We start from the raw sequence: 22644 nt of genomic DNA, 5'->3' as shown, positions 1-22644 counted from the left end.
GCCGTTGTTCGCTATATTTCAAATCATATAATTAAAAGTTGATTTTTGCTTTTACTAATATTTTGGTATTTTCCTGTACGGTCACCATAAGGATATTTGTTTCATATCATTCCATACATTGCGGAAGTTCAAATTAAACACAATAAGGACTACTATGTCGCCATTCATGCTTTTTTGGCTTAATAGAAATGTACAGAAAAGTAGGCCTACTGTTCTTCAAGTAGGTATAACTTAGCCGTACTGATGTCGCGTCGGCCGAGCTAATCATTTGGTCAATTTCCTTGAAAGTTTTGTTATTCGTTTCTTGAAAATAGTGAGCGAGGATTATTGCCGATGCAGCACAAGTCAGGGAGAACACGAACATGTAAAATCTCATGCCTTTCTGCAAAATATTTGATTTGAGAGTTGGCTAATGCATAAAACTGACTTTAAAGTTTATTTTACACATCCTGAGTAGACCTATACATGCGATTGATATAACAAACAAGTCCTAAACAGCCTAAACTATATATGATTTGCCATAGGCCTACTTGGATATCTGGGAAGACAAAAAATATGGCTGAAGTAAAAATCCAGTTGAGAGAATGAGCAAAGGCGGAAGCAGCAGGTCTGCTTTTTTGCATGAACGATTCCACGGTTAGAATCCAAGGGATGGGTCCTTCACAAATAAAACGATATTGACTAGGATATAAATTTTCCTGTTGTACAATCTTATTTTTATCTCCGTAATTGTACGATTCCATGCCTGGTCCAATGGCAAATCCAGCGATGAATCGGAACGGAACCTATCCTTAAATAGGCCACCACTATGGAGTCAGGAAAATAAAACAGTAGCGCCATTAACAATGTAAAAAAGGCAGCTATGACGTAACCGGTAACAAGAAACTGTTTTCTGCCAACTCGGTCAATTAAAATCACCTGTATGTAAAAATCGTTGTGGCATATGATTCTGTAATGGTCATTATAATTTAACAAGTTAAGAATTTTGGTATCAAAACAATTTAGTCTATGGATAATTCCAATTAGAAATGCCAAGCAAAGCTTAAACCATCAAATACCGGAACTATCGTCATCACAACATTGAAAACAGCAACCAAGATCTGCTCGTGTTTTTGGGCCACGCCCTGATCCCCGCCAGGAATCACGATACACTTCACGTAGAACAATATCTAGTAAATAGTTTGGGTTTCTTAAGCAAACGATGTCAGCACAAAACTTATAAACTTACTTTTTTTTGTAAATAATTCTGTTATATGATACAACAAGTAACCAAAGTTGTGTAGGCTACTAATAGACACAAAGATAGCTTTGCAAAACTCAAAGTTTGCTGATATTTTTAGCATCTTAGAAGTGTATTGAAAGTTTTGGGAATTATATCAAATAAAATTAAAAAAATTGCTAAAATTGTGTATAGTTAAAATTTTTACTATGCGTTGAGTAGCAGGGCTGCCCAAAGTGTGACCCACAAGAGAAATTTTTGTGGCCAGCGACCGGTCTCGCAATTAAAGTTGACGTATTTGAATCTGATTGTGTGAAATGTTTGGCGATTTATTCAATCAGATTTCTCCATTTTGAACTGTCAAAAACTGGGATGTTATATAGTCTTATCTATATGTTATAGCAGATTTGATGAGTCATTAGCTGCTGATACTTTAAGGTTTTCATCAGAAATTTTAGGATAAAAACTTGAGAAGAATTGTTTGCCAAGGTACAACACGCCTAATAGTGTAATGTGGCCAATACACTTAAAACTTTGGGCATCCATAGGTTAAGGTATATATAGGGACGCAAAGAGCAATGCAGCCAACCCCATATCAAAAACACTCTTTCACAGGTTCAGTTAATACTTGAAAAAGACCTTTTGAAAAAGTTAATGAACTTACAGCATTTATTCCGCAAAGCTGTTGAACGACCTGCATAAATCCCAATGGAATAAGTTTTCTGCAAAGTTCCTTTTTTTCCATTAAGTCTTGTATTGTTGCTTCGGGGACATTATTTTCACTCTCGGCTTCTTCCTTTATTTCATTTACTTCATCTTCTACGTTTTCGGTGCCAAGAAAAAATCTTAAACCTTATAAATATAAGTATTAATAGAGATTTTGCGTTAACAATTTTTGAACTTTGTTTCCTTCTTGGATGAAAATACAATCGGTAATTTGTTATTTTCTCATCAGAACTTGTTGCAAAGATGAATGTTTGAATGAATGAAAATTACTTTCTTTTGCTTTTTTCTCAATATTTTTATCGATGAGCAACGACCTTGGACTGTCAGGAAGAAACGGAAGAATGAGAAGCTGCAAAATAGACATGACAGCTGGAAAAGCAAGAAGAAGATTCCACGAGTCAGGTGTGCCCAGTAAATTTGATAGCCCGAGTACCTGGGCAGTCAGAAGACCTGTAAATATCAGCAACGAACATGAATATTCTATCAATTTCACAGGCAAGAAGTGTTACCATACCTTTAACATTTCGAAAGCTGTTCTGATTCTGCTAAAACATTTTTCCTCTTACCAACTGTGATGCAGAGTTGATGAGCTGTTATTACTCCTCCACGTACAGATTTGTGTGAAATTTCTCCAACGTACAACGGAGTAATGCTCAACGTCAAACCAGCGTGCAATCCTTGCAGTGTTCGAGCGCAAATTATCAGCTCCATCGAACGCACACTCTTGCTCGCTATCATTAGGACTGCCGCGAAAATGGAAAAATGATTGGTTGCCAAAAGAGCCTTTTTCCTATTTTCAAACAAATACCGCAGTATACGTTTATGATTTCCCAGTACATAAAAAGCTTACATAAACCTAAAATAATTAAAAATTGCAAATGTTTTGTCCCGCTAGTGTTATCTTGTAAACTGGCTTCAACTTAAAGTTTTTTTCGAACGTAGCCTATAGTTCTAGGCTTGCTGAAGCAAACTTAGAGACGATATGTCAAGGTTGTCTGACCTACAGGTTACGGCCTTACCTTCCCAAACGTTGCACAAGATTTGCACTAAATGCTGATCCAACAAAACCTCCAATGGTATATACGCACAAAGCAAAATACCATTGGTTGGGCATGTTACTGTCTAAGCAGATCTCTCCCTCATCGACATTATTGTCGTTTGACCGACAGATACCATGCTGTTTAGTTACCAAAGTTATGGTTAAAATAATTAGTAATTATTAACCACAGCTTACTGCCGCTCAATAAATACATCATAGGTCTATATCGTGCACACCTCTTCGCAAGACTCCGATGGTCTTACAACATTTAACGTTACTGGGATGCGTTTTCTTTGCTTCAATCCAATAAAGAGCTGGATAACCTAAAAAACACTTAGAAGTGGTTATGTATGTTTTCAACGGCACGGTCTTGGACTACAGTTAAGAGTACGTTTGCATGTTGCAGCAAAAATTGACCGATTTTGTGTCCAATATTTTCGTTCTACTTTCTTGCCAGTAACTTATATTTCCTAAAGTGTTTGCGCTTCAGAAATGAAAACGTCTTGTTAGAATTGGAATAGCTTTCAGAGCATTTGTTGTTATTGACGCGACAAACCGAATGGAAACACTTCTTGTAAACGCACCCTTACTATCAGTAAAGAACCGAATGGTACCTGGGCAGCATCCTTCACGTCTAGGATAGCCATGTTGAACCCGTATTGAAAAGAACTTAGTCCTGCCGTAAATACCGCTAAGACCAACTGTGCTGTTACCGCTGGGCGAGCCTATATTGCAAAATTCCGAAATCAATAAACATTAGTCTCAACGCAAAATTGCGAAACAACCAGGGCCCAAAGGTTTAGAGCTGGGCAAGTTCTAAACCTCATTTCGGATAACTTTATATTTAAAGTAAACATTGGTAACAAACTTACGTTGGTTTCAGCCATTTCTTCTCACTTCCGTTTTTTTCTCTCTTGGATTGTTTTAGATATATGGGAAACTTTTTCTCTGTATAATAACTTCTAAAATTAATTCTTTTAATTATCTTAATTCCGAAATGATCTGCAGTCCAATAATAAAAGATATGACATGTGCCGTGGAAGCTCGGCGTTCAGTTGGACAGAAATAAGTAATCCATGCAGACTTCGAGTTTGTAAAACGACAGCTCTAATAGCCATGAAACGTTTTTGCTTTACACAGTATATACAAAAAACACGACGTATAAGAAACGTTTTATTAATTATCAACTGTTCATTCACTGTTTCTTTCTATTCTTGGAGGATCTCAGCGGTGCAACGTACAGAAGGCTATGTAGGAACTAATTTTACCATTCGCTATCCTGAAGCAGTCGCAAGCCACACAAAACTTTCTAAGAGCGAGTGAAATGTTTTTGCGTATTTAAAGAGCAAATGCATTTTACGACCATGACCAGTGCTGGTCCGTATATATTATTACAAAATTGTGGTTAAGTTAAAGTTTAACTTGGTATCGAATTCGTATTTTACGGCTTTTTACAACCTATGCACACTCATTTCGATATACAGACCCGGCCCCTTCGAAAACTTTCTTGCAGTTTATCCTGCGCATTATAGATATTGCTGCTTTTCACGTTTAAACGTTTTAGCTTGGGCTTGAGACCTGCAGTATATAAATGGATGACAGGTAGTGTTGGACAAGCGCCATTTAAAATTTTAAGTGACAGTATTTTGGAATGGAAAACCCTTCGTTAGTAAAACTGTAGCTAACTACATAGGCCTACTTGTAATCAATATATCAGCTATAACTCACCCACGTGTAGTCACAGCATTGACGAAAACTATAAACTTGATTTCATTATCAGGAAACTAATTTGATATCTGACAAGTACTCTTTGATTTAAAGTCAATTGATTTTTGGAATTGACCCTCATTTTATCGTTGAAAAAGTTTTACCGACGCCGGCTAAGGTTCTCAAACGAGCGAAAAACTTGATCAAACGTAGCCTGCCATAGAACTAGCGCAAAAAAATTGCATCGCTAATAGCAATTAAGGGTAAGTTCTGCGAAAGCAATTTTGACAAAAATAAATTCATAACATCAAATATCAAAATAATATCACGAACGATGCTGACTCAGCAGAAATGATAAAAGAAGACACCTTCATCTTACAGTCGTTCAGATTGTCGTTGATGTTGTGTTAACGCAAAAACACGAGTTTTGACAACACATATACACCGTATATAGGTAACAGCATTCAAACAAAGTTTGCTTTGCATAAACGAGATTTCTAAAAACGATTTGTAAAATGTTTTCAGGTGACATTACGAAAGACCAATGAATTACAGGGGCCAAATTATTTGGCGACGATCATATACTTCTTATCGGTACCTATCACAACAGCTTTAATTAAAGAGTCGCTTATACTTTTAAGGACGCATTCTTAAGCCATATAGCAGGGGCGGGCAAACTTGTTCAATGAAAGAGTCACTTGCGGAAAACTACAAGCACCAGCGAGCCGCAAAATCAGTAGTGTCAATACAATTATGGTAAACAATACATGGATAATGGACAATAATGGATATTACTATTCAACTAGAAGAACCACAAAAAACATGTCGGCGAGCCGCAGTTTGCCCACCTTTGCTATATAATATATTGCTACCTTAAACAAAAAAAGGAACCGACAATTTCCTTAAAATTTAAACTGCTACCACGGTATTTTTTTAAAAGGCCGTAAGCCATAAAACAATGCATTCGGAATGTCATTTCACATTGAAAATTATACTGTGCGCTGCACAGAGGACAATTGGTTTACTTAGTAAAAAGCAAACCAGTATAAACCTAACACGGTCCGAAGGCTGTGTGTTGTAACAAAATCGATCGACTGGCCTAATTGTGTTGAGCTAGGTTGCCTTCAAGTTTGTTCGGAAAAAAGTGGCAAAAAATTGAACAAGAGATAAATAAAGTTAAAGTTAGCCAAAAATAAAGAGAAGTTGTACAAATACATTTTTGACAAAAACTTTTCTAAGAACATGGCATTTTAGCTCAAAACAATTTCAAAGCGTACAACGCAGTATAGCATATATTGGGCGCCCAAATCAATTCTATCAACCGAATAAAAATAAGATCACGAAAACTGTCATCAATATATTGACAGTATATATATATATATACCAGAATAAAAACGCTACCAAATCGAAACATATTAACAACGCATAACGAGTTAGTAACAAGATAGATATGTAGACAAATTCTTGTTACGTAATTATTCAAGCCATTTTGAATTTATTTGAGTAATGAAATTACTCAGGTATTGACCGAAATACGTGCCCCTTTCTATGTTGCATTATAGTTTGAAATGTTGTTGATTTCTTCGTTATCCACGGTTGATGATCACTGTAGAGTTTTCGATTGAAAAGTTGCTCACTGACGTCGAAATGTTAAGCTACAAAAGAGGTTTTTGTTTAAGTAGAAACCAAGCTCAAATGAAAGCTCACTTGATAGCAAAGGTTTAGCGACAACAGACACCTAAATATGCTCACCGGTTTTTGCTCGTTTATTTGTGCAACGTTCTCTTGTTCAAAGATCTGATGAATTTCCTGGAAAGTTTTGTTTTTGGTTTCCTTAAGAACTTCATAGAAGTATATGGCGGACAAGGTACAAATCAGGCAGAAAAAATACATGTATCCGTTCATGGACCTCTGTCACGTTCACAACAACAACAACAACAACAACAACACTTGTAAACTGTTGTTTAAGTAAAAATTCAGCTGTTATTGTTATAAGGATATGAAAAGGCAACTCTATTTCGCTTTTAATGTTGAATAAACGCTTATAGTACAGCCTAATAATTGCCTTGCAATATACCTGCATCACAGGAAAGACCCAGAAAATGACCGATGTAAAAATCCAGTTGAGGCATATTGCAACTGCCGAAGCTAGAGGTCGGCTTCTTTGCATGAAAAACTCAACCGTCAAAATCCAAGGTACGGGTCCTAATGTTAAAGGACACAATAGACTGTTGGTTAAAAGTTTTTATTTTGGGCATATTACCTACACATATTCTAGGGATAATTAAATTTGTGTGATTTGATTTGATAAAGTGGTTTTTAAAACCAACCCTTATTTATACGGTCCCGTAACCTGGTCCAATGGCAAATCCAGCAATAAATCCGCATACAGCGATAATTCGTAGATAAGATGTCCATGTGGAATCAGGAATAGAAAGGCTTATTGTTAACAGGCAGCTGAAGATAGCAGCAACAGCGTAACCGCCAACTAAGAATCGTTTTCTACCAACACGGTCTATCAAGAAAACCTGAATATCAAATTGATAAGCAAATTATGTTTTCTACTTTAATTTTTTTAAATGTTTATTTGTGTTTTTGCTAGATAAGTAACTAAACTACGGGTGAAAGACTTATATCTAGAAATGGTTGGACTTTTTGCAAAGTGCAATGCGCCTGTGTAGAGTCTAATTTGTCATTTTCAAGCCCTCCCAGTAAAAAACCTAGTGGGTTAGAGGAGGTACCTTGGTCTATCCGGCACCTTTGTTCGGTCGCTTAAATCTATATCGCTGTATAAACTTATAGTGTGTCATGGATTTAACGAAAAGCGCAAAAATAAAATTTTTTGCTCATTCAATTCTTTAAAATAAGTAAATAAAGATTTTTTTTAGACAAATAACCGACTTTATAACAAAAAATATCAAACATTAATCACCGGCAAAAGTGTCATGAAAACTTCGAAAGCCGCCACCAAAATTTGTTCGTTGTTTTGTGACTCGTCACGTGCGTCACCGGTAACCATGATGCATTTCACATAAAACAAAATCTGCAACATTTTACAGCATGTAATATGCCTATATTGCGAGCAACAACAAAAGCAAAACTATATTGTCGACACTCTGCACGGTAAACAAGTCTACACTTACCGCGTTTATTCCACACAGTTGCTGCACAATCTGGTTGACTGCGAGAGGAAAGAATTTTCGTCGAAAATTTTGCTGCGTTATCAAATCCAGTAGGGATACTTTTCCAAATTCCTCCTCCACCTTGGATTCCTCGATCATCTCCAAAATTTCATCGTCAACCTTGTCTGTGCCTCGAAATTTTGTCAAACCTGTAATTTTAAATGTAACAAACAACAAATAATATAATCGTTTAATTTACACATTATTACTGGGATTAAGTGCATTCAATCACATCGTGTTTGTGGCGGCTGCGCTTCAAATAGCTTTTAACAATTTTTTATAAATGTGATGTTTATTATTAGTCATTACAGCGATTTTAATGGTTTATGTATTGGCTGCATTCGTCTGCAGCAACACATCATGCGGTCACAAGTCATGTATAACAAACACTCTTCTTCGATGCGGAAATTTTAACTTTTCCTTTTACTACTACTCAAGTTGAATTTAACTAATCATACCTTCTGTTAATTGAGAGGTTTTTACTAATAAAGCTCCATATAACTCATTAAGTCACTTTCGATGCTAAAGAACAGCTCTTTCTGAAGTCAGATAGCAAAGCAGTAGGCTACTAATGAAATGACCCATATTAACGGCGGAAACAAGCTTATCAACAATGAAAGAATGCGCCACATGTTGAATGTGTCAAATCCTCCTACTCAATCCCAAAAATGAAATCAATAGGCTTGTTTTTATTACATTCAATGGCTCTTGCTCGCTGATTTTTATCGATGAGTAAATGTCTTGGACTTTCAGGAAGAAAAGGAAGAATAAGAAGCTGCAAGATCGAAATGAAAGCGGGAAACGCCAGGAGCAGATTCCACGAGTCCTCTGTTCCGAACACATCAGAGAGACCCAAAACTTGTGCAGTCAAAAGTCCTTCAACGAAATTAGAGTGTTAATGTTATTTGTGCATATTAAAGTGTGAGTTGATTTTTAAGAAAATACGAACTTCAACAAGTAACCCATTACCCAGTCATAAGCAAGCATAAGTAACCCAGTTATAAGGGTATTGAAATGTTTACCGATGGTAATAAAAAGCTGATGAACAGATATAAGACCTCCACGGATTGATGTCGGGGAAATCTCTCCGATGTACAGCGGGGTAATCCCCATTGCCATACCTGAATAAACTTATATTTGAAATATTTATAAGATGTTCATGAAAAGAAACCTTAATCTGTAGAACTAAATTAATGCAAGGCTGAATTTCTTTTAATAAAATATCCTGTGTTACCTGCATGCAACCCTTGCAAGACTCGAGCGGCAATTATCATTTCCAAGGAATGCGTCCCTTTGCTCATCCACATCAGAGCAGCAGCAAGAATCGACATGTGGTTTGTTGCCAGTAACGAATTTTTCCTAAAAAATTATTTGTATATTTAGTTTTCAGATGCTTTATTTATCATTGATAGCTTTAAAAACAAATTCAAATCAACAGCAAAACAATTGGCAACAAAAGGAATTAACAAACAACAAAAAGACATCTTCCTTGTCCAACATCATTAACAACTGAAATAACGATAGCAAAGCGATTTTGAAATGATACCGTTTAAGAAGGACATAGTCGGACAATATTTAATTGTCATCGAACTAAAACGACACAGACAAACTAAGTTTACCTTCCTAACCATTGAACAAGGTAAGCAGTAAAACTGGAACCAATGACGCCACCAACGGTGTACATGCACAAGGCAAGGTACCATGAAGTCGACATTCTTTCAACACAAACGTCTTTCCAAGCCTGAACCCCAACAAAAGCAATTTCTGTCTAAAAGAAAAACGTTGACGTTCTTGTAATTGTAATTTTGAATAAGCAAATAATGCCAATATTCTAATAAAGATCACTAAACACCATAACTACACTTCTCGGTACTTTGATGTTCTCGGAATTCTGTGAATGCAAAGGAACATGGATATTTGTGTCATTGCCTGAGCCATTCCCACCCTTTAATCCAAAGTATGATTGCAGCACCTGATAAAATCCGTGAATTGTAAGAATGTCCTGCTGGCTATATCCTGGCTAACTGATAAGCAATGATTGGGAATAAAACTTTTGCTTGTGCAGTTTAGCCTGTGCAATATTTTGTCTTCAGCCTTCCAAAAGTATTGGGCTATTTACCTGAAAAGAGTCTTTAACGTCAAGAACCGCCATGTTGTACCCGAACTGAAACGAACTTAGAGCAGCCGTGAAGACAGCAATGTACAATACATTGAGTGAGTGGCTTGAGCACTATTTTGAAAAAAATCAAATAAAATTCGCATTAGTACTAATAATAAATCAATATAATGTATACTCCATGCACAAACTCCATACAATGGAATTGAATTTGGCTAAACAGACTCCTTGTTCAGAACGTAGTGTTTATTGAAAAAATTAAAATCACTCGATTCTTTGTCCTTAGTTGAAGTGTAAAGACGGGAAATATTTACCAAGCAAGACAGGAGTCTGTTCTATTTTACATGTATTGATCCTTGACGCATTTTCGCCTGGTTTTCGGTTGATTAATCAACCATCGTTACCAGAAAGCTACAGTATCATATTTACCATTGAATTCACATTCTTTTGGGCAGCTATAGCTGGGTTTCAATTTATTATTACAGTTACTGCCAATGTTCTTAATTTTTTTACAAGTATCGCACGAAATTGTTTCGGTCGAACGTAAAGAAGAAATACAGTATTGCTCGCACAAAGCATAACACAAGGGCGCCATATCATATTCCCCATTGTGACAAAAGCGAAATTTTCGTCTGTAATGTATTCCGGAAGCTCACTGTTACCCAATATTCTGCGTTGTTAAAACAAGAATGGGTAATACTTTACAGTAACTTAAACTTTGTACAGGAGAATAAATCTGGAGCATTATATGTTAAAATATGCTTTCATTAATTCATAACCAAGTCTCTTGCAGAAACAATGCGTTCTGTTAGAATAAATCTTTAACTTTATTAGCAATAAGTTCAGAAGTAGGCCTACATGCAGCTTCTCTAATATTCAACATATTTTATCAACTTACTTGCTGTGTTTCAGGCATTTTTACACTTTTGGTCAATGATAATCCACAAGATCGTCAAAGTCAATTTATTATTTTAAAGCAATAATAGCCAATATGCTGCCTACGCCTCCTATCAGCCTTATTTATTCTTTTACATAAATACCATTTATTGTAAATGGGTATAGTATTTCGGGTAAATTCAATTTTTAATGAAGAGTTTTAACGTTTAAGCTAAAGTTTATCTTCCAATAGCCCATGTATCTGATTCAGCAGTTGTCATTGAAAGCTGATCTTATCTGATCTTGTCTTATATGATGTTCGTCACCATTCCTGGCACTTTCTTAACGCAATAATATTTTCGGAAAGTGTGTCAACCTTCCATAAAGCTATTGCAATATTTGCCATAACTTTAAAAAAATTTCCAAACTGTTGAAACTAAACAACCAAATTGTTTGTTACTATGTTCGTTTGGATGCACCTCAACTTGCTGTTAACTGCTTTGTCATACATAACATACACCTGCCCACTCCGAAATGAGGAACCGTCGCCGAATTTTACCTGTCTGTCTGGCGCAACTACTCTGATAGGCAACACACAGATGACGAAATTCAATGCTTCGAGGTGTGATTGGCGAAGCTGAAGTCGGTCCTGTTCCACTTACTCGCGTTTTACATATTCCTTTACCAGATCTGTTTAGATACATTCAGGACTTTGTCCGATTACGTCGTCGGTAAAAAGAAAGGATGTTTTGTGTAAGTGTACTCTTTGCTTGACAGTACATACCCACCTAAGAGTCGCCAATACAAGGCCGCCTAAGTTTTGAGCAACCACAAAAAATGTACAGGATGCAATAAAATTAGAACAGAAACTGTGCCGATGGCCCTACGAATAAAACCAAATCCGCTATGTGTTGAAATCAAATTAACATAATGTTGATGATTTTATTTCAACGTTTTTTGTTTTGACCCTGCTTTGGTTGTGTACCTTCTTTGGTCTTTAGGATGATTACCACAAAATTATTTTGTATATAACAGCATTCTTATAAATGATTAATGCAATTTATTATATTACACCAAGCTATCTGCAAACATATAGTGACAATAGATATGTAAGTTTATGCATAAATAATCCAATGGCAAATCTGGCAATAACTGAACCGTGAAGAAAGTCAAACTCTGAGTAAGTTAGTTGCTATCATAGAATCAGGTATGGGGAGAGCATTACGCACTGATATAACGGGGTCTACAACACTTTCACGTACAGCACTTTTGACACTTTCCGTTCAAAACTATCTCGAAATTGTAATAACCAACAAGAAACAAACCGGAATGTATCTTAAGCAATACTTTTATAATACAAATGCAACCCACTCCTTTTTTTCTTCATTTAACATATAGTCTGGATTTAAAGCATTTTAATTATAATTGCGTAAAAAGCGTTTGTGGTGAATGAGCAACGAATATACGCACAATATCCAATTACATATTAAGTTATTACGCAACCGCGTTCTAACTTATAGCTAAACATTAACCAAGGCAAATTTAGAGCTATGCTTGTGGACTTATTTCAACGATTTAGTTACCTGGCAACCGGGATCTCAAATAAAATAAATTGCTCAAATTTCCAAAGGTTAAAAGCTTTGTTTTCAATAAAGCCAGGTTTAAAATAACAACATGCGCACAAACGAGCATTTGCAATTCGACAAAAGTCTATAAAACAGCCTGTTTAAACGATTTGACGTTTATGCCTATGTATGAATTCCTCATTCACATCCTATCTCTTCAGAAGTCAAATAAGTCATCCGTATTTAGTGATATTGTTGTAATATGTGTTAACTTTTATAACCGTATAAATAAAGCATATCATAAACAGTTAGTATTTATGTTTATAACGAATCAGTTATCCCATTTAAGTAGCTGAGTCACACAAATCCGCTCCAATATATTAGTTACATTTGTCATAACTCACTTAAAGTTTGGATTTGAAAACATGATGCTGGCTAAATATTACTACTAAAATAGTTTATGTTAAACGTACATTCAATAACTTTTAGGTACATATTTTAAATAATTGCAATTTGCCAAATCCATGTGTTATAAATTTTTACATTTCGTACGTTTGTTATTCCATCAGTCAAAGTGATTCAAGAGCGCTTTTATACATATAAAGCTTAAATGCATTTTAAGATTGGCTTTGTGGCGGTTTTCCGGACAACGGAACGCATGTTTAATGCACTGCACTCTGTTAATGTTTAAACGCAAGGAGTACTTCCAGCTTAGTTATATGCAACGAACTCTTTTTTAAACGCAATAAGTGCCAGAGACCCGGATTGTGACGACACATGTGCCGGAAGCAACTAAGTACAGCAAAAAGTTGCAGTACAATTGTAATAAGTCTATACAGGAGTCTTGCCCGCTGCTAATCATCTATTTATGGATGCGTATTTCATCCAAAACTTCTTAGCTAGCCTAAGACTACTTCTCTGCTTACTATAAATCCCAATCGTCGAACTTGTTGTTTTATATGGTGACGTCACGATGAACGGTGTGTCCGTCATAATAAGAAGCCAAATTTGTGATAGATTGTAGGTAAAAACTGCTAAACCACTTATATTATTAATCCTTTCTCCTGTATACTTACTGGCAACTATTCTTTGACGTAAAGCCAACTTGTTTTTGGATTTCTTACTGTAACCACTACGTGCACACCAACAGGCATCTTTACATGTTTTGTTTATCAGCTTATTTGTAGCCTAATTACCGCACTGTCTCAGTATGAAACTTTATATGACTCATTACGTATGTTTGTGTTTGTGATCATTGTTTTGTCGTTGCAATATTTTTTTAATCTTATTTATTGTATGCTGGGTTTAGCGGCCGTGTTAACCATTTTTCATCTATTTCATTTAGTTAAGTTATTTTTGCTTGTTTTAAACCTTTGAGCTTCGATGCTTTTTCCCGCTCTTTGTTTGCTGGTGGAATTTGTATTTTATTATGCTATAATGGCTAGCATAAAAGCAAGTTTGGCAAAGCAGATCTTAGATCATGCCATTATATCAAACGATTTGAAACAAGTAAATATACCTTGTACAACGCAATAATATACTAAAACACAAATCTTATTTGAAAAGTAAAAATAACAACTCATCTAACACGCCCAAGCTGTTGTTTCACAATTGCTAATCAGTTGTACAGGAGTGCCAACATTAATTCCATCATCAATGGAACAAATCATAGATATTGCAGTAAAACCATCACCGAATGGAATAGGTCGAACAACGTATCTAATCAACCGTAGATAACATAGGAGAAACATATTTTATGTAATTTTTCAGGTAATTTTGAACTTTTTTCAGCGATGAAATTTATTCAGTTTTTGACCAGAAAAACGCGTCCCTTTCAACGTTTGATAGCTTCAAATGTTATTAAGTTCTTCGTTATTCACGGTTGATGATCACTGTAGAGTTTTCGATTGTAAAGTTGCTCACTGACGTCGAAATGTTAAGCTACAGAAGAGGTTTTTGTTTAAGTAGAAACCAAGCTCAAATGAAAGCTCACTTGATAGCAAAGGTTTAGCGACAACAGACACCTAAATATGCTCACCGGTTCTTGCTCGTTTATTTGTGCAACGTTCTCTTGTTCAAAGATCTGATGAATTTCCTGGAAAGTTTTGTTTTTGGTTTCCTTAAGAACTTCATAGAAGTATATGGCGGACAAGGTACAAATCAAGCAGAAAAAATACATGTATCCATTCATGGACTTCTGTCACGTTCACAACAACAACAACAACAACAACACTTGTAAACTGTTGTTTAAGTAAAAATTCAGCTGTTGTTGTTATAAGGATATGAAAAGGCAACTCTATTTCGCTTTTAATGTTGAATAAACGCTTATAGTACAGCCTAATAATTGCCTTGCAATATACCTGCATCACAGGAAAGACCCAGAAAATGACCGATGTAAAAATCCAGTTGAGGCATATTGCAACTGCCGAAGCTAGAGGTCGGCTTCTTTGCATGAAAAACTCAACCGTCAAAATCCAAGGTACGGGTCCTGTGAAGAACAAGAAAACGTATCAATTATTTTGGTGCATAATAAAAGTACCAGTGCAATTCTTGTGTAAATACATTTCGAAGAGAATTGTATAGAGTTTTCAGCATTACTAGACTGACTTCCTTTACATTAAGCCATTATGGAGTGCAGTTTGCCGAAACTTGCCTGGTCCAATGGCAAATCCAGCAATAAATCCGCATACAGAGGTAATTCGTAGATAAGATGTCTATGTGGAATCGGGAATAGAAAGGCTTATTGTTAATAAGCAGCTGAAGACAGCAGCAACAGCGTAACCGCCAACTAAGAATCGTTTTCTACCAACACGGTCTATCAAGAAAACCTGAATATCAAAATGAATGTCAGGATTGTAATTTTTATGGTTTATGGCTTCTTTTAAAACCTTCATATTAGTAAATTTGCAATAGTTAAGTAGCTACTGGGGAAAAAAACAACTAAAAGAAGTGATTGATGGGAATACTGAAAGGCACAAAAGCAGATTTTTATCCCAAATCAATTCATGAAAAAACTGACGAATTATGCTTACAGTCATGACAGATCAAATCAACGTCAGGGTAAGACAAAGAGTTAAAACTATTATTACCGGCAAAAGGGTCATCAAAGCATTGAAAGCCGCCACCAAGATTTGCTCATTATTTTGTGACTCGCTTTGCGCATCACCAGGAACCACGATGCATTTTACATAAAATAAAATCTGCAAAAGAATTTATTTCAAGTAAAATCAGCAAAACGTAAGACAATCTTGACCTTCCACACCGTTAAAAAATCCCACTTACAGCGTTAATCCCACAAAGTTGTTGAACGATCTGGTTAATCGCAAGCTGGAAAAATTTACGACGGAGTTTCTCCCGTTTTATCAAGTCTGATAGGGATACTTTTCCGAATTCCTCCTCCTTTTTTGCTTCTTCGGTTATTTCGGCAATTTCGTCATCAACTTGGTCTGTGCCTCGAAATTTTTTTAAACCTGCAATTTTTAGTGCAATAAGAAACAAACTACACCATCGATTTAAACACGAAGCATTTGGATTTTCTTTTTTATATTTGCTCTGCTCGTCCTGTAATTGAAATAATGACTCTTGTCTTACTTTCAATGGCTCTTGCTCGCTGATTTTTATCGATGAGTAAATATCTCGGACTTTCAGGAAGAAAAGGAAGAATAAGGAGCTGCAAAATTGAAATGAAAGCGGGAAACGCCAGGAGCAGATTCCACGAGTCCTCTGTTCCGAACACATTAGAACGCCCCAAAACTTGTGCAGTCAAAAGCCCTTTAACGCAGTTGGAGTGTTAGATAAGCTTATATGTTGTTGTGTTTAAATTCGGAAACAAAAACATATCTAAGAAATGGCCAACGCAGTTCTCAATATCATGCATATACGTTTACCGATGGTGACAAAAAGTTGATGAACAGATATAAGACCTCCACGGATCGATTTCGGGGAAATTTCCCCGATATACAGCGGGGTAACCCCCATTGCCAGACCTAAATAAACTTCCATTCTAAGTATATATTATAGGTTAGATGTCCATGAAAAGAAAAATGTCCGAAGACAAATTGTTGCGTTACAAGATTTGAGTTAATTAAATTATCTCATCCCACCTGCGTGCAACCCTTGTAAAACTCGAGCGGCAATTATCATTTTTAAGGAGTGCGTCCCTTTGCTCATCCACATCAGAGCGGCGGCAAGAATCGACATGTGATTTGTTGCCAGTAACGATTTTTTACTAAGAGTTCATTGTTAAAATGCATCTCCAAGCAACTTATAATAACGTTGCTAATTCGAAGATTAAGCCAAATTAAAGGTTAAATTAACATTAACATCTAACCTAATAACCAGTAGCCCATAAGCTTAGAAAAGAGCTAGGTTAGTTAATAAAATATCAAAAAATTAATAAGTTAACCTTCCCAACCACTGCACCAGATAAGCAGTCAAGCTTGAACCGAGGATGCCACCGATTGTGTACATGCAAAGCGCTAGGTACCATGGAGTTGCCATTTTCTCAACGCATATTTTTTCCATTGTTTTAGTCTCCCGGAAAGCGGTTATCGGCTGTGAAAAGATTTTAACGATGTGGTAACGAAAGATAAATAGTCACTGTCAAACTAGCAATAAATGGAATATTTGCACTTACATTAGCTTTTTTGTTTTCAGAATCTTGTGAATACAAACGATTCTGAATAAGCGGTTTGTTGACTGAATCAATTTCACCCTTTAATCCAAAGTACGACTGCAGCACCTGATAAAAACAGATCAATTCAAAGGTTTTGCATTGACAGAGTGGATGATTGTGATTTGTAGTTGGCAACAAACATATATCTAAGTTTTCCACGTTTTAAGCATAGCAATTAATGTTTCATTCCGATGACTACGCGATGTATTTTAAAATAACTATATTTTACCTGAAAGGAGTCTTTAACGTCAAGAACCGCCATGTTGTACCCGAATTGAAACGAGCTTAGAGCAGCCGTGAAGACAGCAATGTACAATACAACGAGTGAGCGGCTTGAATTCTTTTAAAAAACATCGGGTTAACAGTTAACACAAACAAGACAAAAACTGGATTTAAATTTAGCTCATCAGTAATCAAAGGAAACCAGAGGCATCTGCATTTTGCCAAGTCCAGACGTATACCCATATAGAAAATTTAATACCATTGTAGAAGCTTATTCTATGAAGAGTTTCTTTTCTTGGATCTTTAAAGGTTTTAACACAGTTGCGCTCCTTCGTTTAGCAGCGATTTTGATTTCGAAAGATTATAAAAAATTTGTAAGTTTTTTGACTTCTTTAAGACAGATTTTCTTTGTTATACGAAGGTAATTGAACTTTTTACTTGCGTCGATAAGACTATGTAACACAATTTTTGTTTGTCTACTTTTGTAATGCCCCCTTATGTATTTTTGAGTGCTGAGTTCAAACATCCAGTTAGTTTTTTTGTAAGTCGTTACAATTTCAGTTATTCAAATTTTTTGTTTCATCTGATGTAACTGTAAGTAGCAAATTGAGTTCTACTCTTGCAGTAGATTTTAACTCCACATCAAGGTTCTGTTCGGTTTATTAAACGCAAAAGCCAGTTTAAAAACAGTACTAATGAAGGCTTGAAAATAAATCTAACATAGTTTTTTCAAACAGTTAGAGTCGTTCAAAAATGTACTTTTGAGTGAGCCTTTCTTTTATGACCACTCCTGCGTCTTGCCTTACAAAAGACCAAATGTAGTCTCCCATCATTGCACTGTCCCAGCGGCCTTTATATAGTTTTTCCATTGGCACAATATCCTTGTGAAATCTCTCCCCATGCTCCTCACTGAAGTCTCCAAGATTTTTTTGAAAAAAATCCAGATAGAAACATAAAAAATGAAGTTTGACAGACATGCGACAACCCATGCTTTGGTAACTTTTGATAAGTTTTTCCACCAACTTTTTGTAATTTTGGTCCTTTTTATTTCCCAAAAATCCATCAACCATACCTCGAAATGCTTGCCACGCTTCTTTTTCTGTTTTATTCATTTTTCTTCCTAGGTTTTACGCTTTAACATTGTGTTTCTCTGGGGACCAACAAACATAATTCCTCCTTTTATTTTGGTAAGTGATAGTCTGGGAAAAGAACGGATTTCTTGAAAAACTTGTCCTTGAAAATCCAAAGCTTTGACAAACTGTTATACCAGACATAATTCGATATGAAATGGTGGCAGTAATACTTTTTTCCAGCTTACAAGAGGCTCCCTAATAACGTTTTACATTCCTGGGTCTAGTTTTTACCCTGTCGGCCAATGAATGTTCTCATGGTGCTAACCGTCAGCTCTACTATTCCACAAGCACAGAAAGCAAGAGTATTTTGTGTAGGCCTAACCATCCTGCAGACCAAGCAAAAATCCCAACATTTTAAAGTCACCACCAACATACCACTTAAGTACTTAACTGAGCGTAATTGATTTTAATGAGCAGTTGCTTGACTTTTTTATATTCTTCTTTCATCTGTAATGAATAAGCAAGTGGAATTGATGGATATATGTTGCCATTGTGAAGTAACACTGCTTTAAGACTTTTGGTAGAACTGTCAATGAAAAGCCGCCACTGAGTAGGATCATGATCTATTCCAACAGCACTAAACAGACCTTCCACATCTTTGCAATAGCAAAGGTCTTCAATAACGTCAAAGTAGACAAAAAACTCCAAGTGCCTATTCTTGTTGGCAGTATCATCATCATCACTCCCACATGCCCATTCACTTCCTCAAGTAAATAGGATGCCGATTTACAACATGATAATACTGATAGACACAGATCATAGCAATCATAACCGCATAAAAACCTACAGCTAACAGAAAATCACAAAAAAAACGGAATTCATTGTATCTTGATAACGATCGATGTTAGAAAAAACTGATAACATTTTTGGAATCAGCGCTTGAAAATCATATAGACACACTTAAAAAATGTAGCCAAACAAACTTTTTTTTAAATTTTGTTACGTAGTAATTTGTTTCACGTCGCCATTATTTTTATAAATGAAGCGATGTGCTTTCAAAGTGAATAATAGACTATTGAAATAATGAACGTGGGCGGAGCAAGGAACAGAACGGGAGCAGAGAAACGAACGCACTATTTTTTGTAGAAGAACGAAAGCACAAGGAGCGTAAACGACACTCTTTTTAAAGAGCGGTTGATCAGCTCTCTACAGGTGATAGGTTATCTGGTGATCAATCAATCAAGTCCGCCGCGCCGTATTTGTTACAAGAAAGCAAACATTCATGACAGTGAATTTACATCTTTATAAGCGCCCAGGCTGATATCATTCATCTTTAGTACAGTTATTCCATTTGGCACCCATTTGTCCCTGCTGCATTGGATTTACTGGATGACTTTAACCAGTCAAGCACCAATGTGGCAAGCTGGGCGGATTACAAATGGAGCATGGAGTAGCAAGAAAATTCATCCAGACTCCATGGTTACATTTCGGAGGCCAGCACATCACCACCGGGAATGCATTTTCCCAGGTGTGCTTGGACCAAGCTCAATCGCCTTCGAACTGGCGTTGGCCTCTTCCGCTCAACTATGCACAAATGGGGTACGGTTCCATCTGCGGCCGGTGAGTGTGGTGCAGAAGAGCAGACTGCAGACCACGTCATAACATCTTGTCCCACATACCGCCATCCTTGTGGGAACCGTGGTCTGACAACAATGGATGAAAACCTGGTCAGCTGGCTAACAAATATGAGGTTTTTGTTCTCTCTCTCGAGAAAAAAAAGAACCATCTACTCCACACGAAGAAGAAGACTACAGTTATTAAATCTATATTTAGACCTGTACATTTACACCATAGTATAGTGGCCGCAAAGAGTAAAGACTGACGAAGCATGACACAGGCGTGGTCTGGCGTAATTTCTATTGTGATTCAAGCAAGCTTGTGATATGCTCAGGTGTGTGATCATGCAAAGTTATGTGTGACGCTTTAAAGCAAACACCAACTGTTAATGTAATCCACATAACACTAGATAAAAACTCTAATATGACAGCCAATGGTTTTCTAAAGTGGAATACTCAATGATCGCACTTCGAATAAGCAAGATACTTCCCATATAAAATAACGGTAGATCAACAAGGAACCGACGCAGGAAATTGTATTCCGGAACTTTTTTTAACTCATTCCGTTGTTATAACAAACATGGGAAACATGCATACTATAGTAGGGTAAACATTAATGCCATTATAACTATTACGACAACTTCTCGTTTAGTTAAAATCAGTCATTAACATAACGTGCATTAAACGCTATGTTAAGCAGCATCAGTAACACACATTCGAAACTTTTGTTTATTAAAGTATTTCATTATCAACTTACTTCTGTCTCAGCCATCTTTGCCAACAGTATTCCACAGTTCCGTACAAGTATTCTTACAAGTAAACACACTTATACCTCACGCACTCTATTCTGCAACACATCAACATTGTTTTTTACAACTTGTAGAATTTCAGGTAAAACCAACTTGAAACCCGGCCAAGATTTTACCTTTACAAGTTTTTGTGAAATGGCTCCACAGGCTGAGTATATTGGTCTCATTTTCAAAACTCGTCACTTCAATCAAAATAATTTTTTTCATCATATACCATTTAATCTGCCATATGCAGTAGTAGGCAGCTTGCCTTTATTTTCTTAACACTTCAGTTTTGCTCTGTGCCCATTTGTATAAGGAAACCTTAAAGCGAAATTAACAAGTCAACCTTGGTGATACCGCTTCATCTGAACGTTCTGTCTGTAACTGCCACCAATACAATAGGTGAGGCGTAACGGAATTTGTGAAAGGAGATCACGCGAGTTGAGCATTCGTGTGATTTTAGGATGGAAATTTTTCTGCTATGTTCAATTCCAATGACAAGGTTTACGGTAATCTGAATATATATTAACGAAATCGTTGTTCTTACTAGAAACCTAGAGAGCCGCTTGAAAATTCTACATAGACAGGAAATGATTATAATAAAATGGTTGCTATGCATTTGAGTTAGGTTAAAAAGAAATCAAGAAAAATAGCTACGAAGGTACGACTTTTTTCTGTGAAAGAGTGCCGGCTGCACTATTGACGCTTGATCGGACATTTGCAGCGGCTTCTTTAGCGGGACCGTCTGATGCGGGTATTCCCCACCGGAATTCACCTGAAATTCCCCTTGGGATTACTACAACAAAGGGCAATTAAGAATGGAGCCCGGTTCGGGCCGAGTAAGGCACTCTAACCGCTCCGGTACCGAACAGACTAAATGAACTAATGTATAACATAGCACATGATAAGTTCCGAAACAAAATCTAATTTCAATTAATCTCTAACTTAAATGGATAAAATAAACTTTTTTCGTTCTCATTCTCCTAACCAAACCACCCATTTTTAACCACCCATTTTACGTGACTTACTCAAGGTGAAATAGACGCTTTCTTATAATTTTAATGACAATTTTATCGCAACACGGCCAGACAGACCTGGTACACGTAAATTATATTGCCCTGTAAGTTTTTTGACTTATTACAACGATTCCCACCCATCCTTAACGTCAAACACGAGCAATTTTTCTTTTGGAGCATTCTGTTAGTACAACTCCAAGTTTCAAGACAGCAAACAAACCAAAGTATTGTTAATATTTATGTAAATTGATCAGTGTTCGACAGAAGCATGTCTCTAGGTTGATGCTGGTAACTCTGTGTAGGCTATTTGTTGATACACCCAGACCGACTTTTACCTGAATGACGTGAGCATTGTGTCGTCCGAACGTCATCCTCGCAAGGAGTTTGTTGTATTCGCTCGGCTTCAAAAAGTGTTGCTTGAACTCAAAACCAAATACAGCCATCGCTATAATGGAAAATGTTACAAGTTAAAAACAACGCAGCGAGGACAGCTGTAGTTCCTCAAAACAAAATAAGCTCTGTAGTTTTTATTCTTGGTGCAATAAACTTTATTAGAATTAGACTCACTTCGACCAAACTGAATCCAAATAGTTATTATAGTTTGCAAGTGGTATATTATTCTTACAGGCTATTTACGCTTTTCAAATCATATTACAGGCCATTGTACGCAACAAATTTAAATAAAAATATCATTTTCTGGTATACGCACAGGTAACATTCCGCGCAGGATATAGGATGTAGCGTAAACCAAAATGACAAGTTGCATGTTGTGTTTCCTATTTACTTACTTTCCATTTTTTTTCCAGTCTTTTCCACGTTGG

The 22644-nt window shown here is 36.3% G+C and overlaps 3 protein-coding genes across 9 annotated transcripts; all 3 read right to left on the bottom strand.

Moving 5' to 3' along the window:
• Positions 1 to 504: 504 nt before the first annotated feature.
• On the bottom strand, positions 505 to 3950 carry LOC143469438 (solute carrier family 2, facilitated glucose transporter member 5-like). Its single transcript, XM_076967132.1, has 10 exons — positions 3857 to 3950; positions 3599 to 3709; positions 3221 to 3307; positions 2965 to 3122; positions 2512 to 2735; positions 2216 to 2395; positions 1884 to 2071; positions 1059 to 1169; positions 746 to 918; positions 505 to 658 (listed from the first exon to the last, which is right to left on the bottom strand). The coding sequence occupies exons 1-10, from the start codon at positions 3869 to 3871 to the stop codon at positions 505 to 507; spliced, it is 1401 nt and encodes a 466-aa protein (XP_076823247.1). The 5' UTR covers positions 3872 to 3950.
• Positions 3951 to 4904: 954 nt separating this feature from the next.
• On the bottom strand, positions 4905 to 11017 carry LOC143468387 (solute carrier family 2, facilitated glucose transporter member 5-like). Of its 5 annotated transcripts, none has more exons than XM_076965569.1 (13): positions 10888 to 11017; positions 9993 to 10103; positions 9747 to 9845; positions 9502 to 9641; positions 9108 to 9232; positions 8896 to 8994; positions 8570 to 8749; positions 7835 to 8022; positions 7624 to 7734; positions 7045 to 7219; positions 6769 to 6896; positions 6444 to 6602; positions 4905 to 6346 (listed from the first exon to the last, which is right to left on the bottom strand). In XM_076965569.1, exons 1-13 carry the CDS (start codon positions 10903 to 10905, stop codon positions 6278 to 6280), a joined length of 1602 nt encoding a protein of 533 aa, XP_076821684.1. In that variant the 5' UTR covers positions 10906 to 11017; the 3' UTR covers positions 4905 to 6277. The 5 variants fall into 5 exon arrangements, with proteins under 5 accessions (XP_076821684.1, XP_076821683.1, XP_076821685.1 ...); XM_076965568.1 differs by having other exon boundaries at positions 4906 to 6346; positions 9493 to 9641; XM_076965570.1 differs by having other exon boundaries at positions 4906 to 6346; positions 9493 to 9614.
• Positions 11018 to 13813: 2796 nt separating this feature from the next.
• On the bottom strand, positions 13814 to 22232 carry LOC143468398 (solute carrier family 2, facilitated glucose transporter member 5-like). 3 transcript variants are annotated; one of them, XM_076965586.1, is made up of 14 exons: positions 22159 to 22232; positions 20774 to 20863; positions 17335 to 17445; positions 17067 to 17171; positions 16836 to 16984; positions 16534 to 16658; positions 16318 to 16416; positions 16022 to 16201; positions 15713 to 15900; positions 15520 to 15630; positions 15084 to 15258; positions 14791 to 14918; positions 14469 to 14627; positions 13814 to 14371 (listed from the first exon to the last, which is right to left on the bottom strand). In XM_076965586.1, the coding sequence occupies exons 2-11, from the start codon at positions 20786 to 20788 to the stop codon at positions 15145 to 15147; spliced, it is 1197 nt and encodes a 398-aa protein (XP_076821701.1). In that variant the 5' UTR covers positions 20789 to 20863; positions 22159 to 22232; the 3' UTR covers positions 13814 to 14371; positions 14469 to 14627; positions 14791 to 14918; positions 15084 to 15144. The 3 variants fall into 3 exon arrangements, with proteins under 3 accessions (XP_076821701.1, XP_076821700.1, XP_076821703.1); XM_076965585.1 differs by lacking the exon at positions 22159 to 22232 and adding an exon at positions 20942 to 21131; XM_076965588.1 differs by lacking the exon at positions 22159 to 22232 and adding an exon at positions 20942 to 21131 and having other exon boundaries at positions 14469 to 14624.
• Positions 22233 to 22644: the final 412 nt, after the last annotated feature.

This window comes from Clavelina lepadiformis, chromosome 8 (assembly GCF_947623445.1).
Source record: "Clavelina lepadiformis chromosome 8, kaClaLepa1.1, whole genome shotgun sequence".
Taxonomy (NCBI): domain Eukaryota; kingdom Metazoa; phylum Chordata; class Ascidiacea; order Aplousobranchia; family Clavelinidae; genus Clavelina; species Clavelina lepadiformis.
This window is presented reverse-complemented; position numbering and strand designations above follow the sequence as displayed.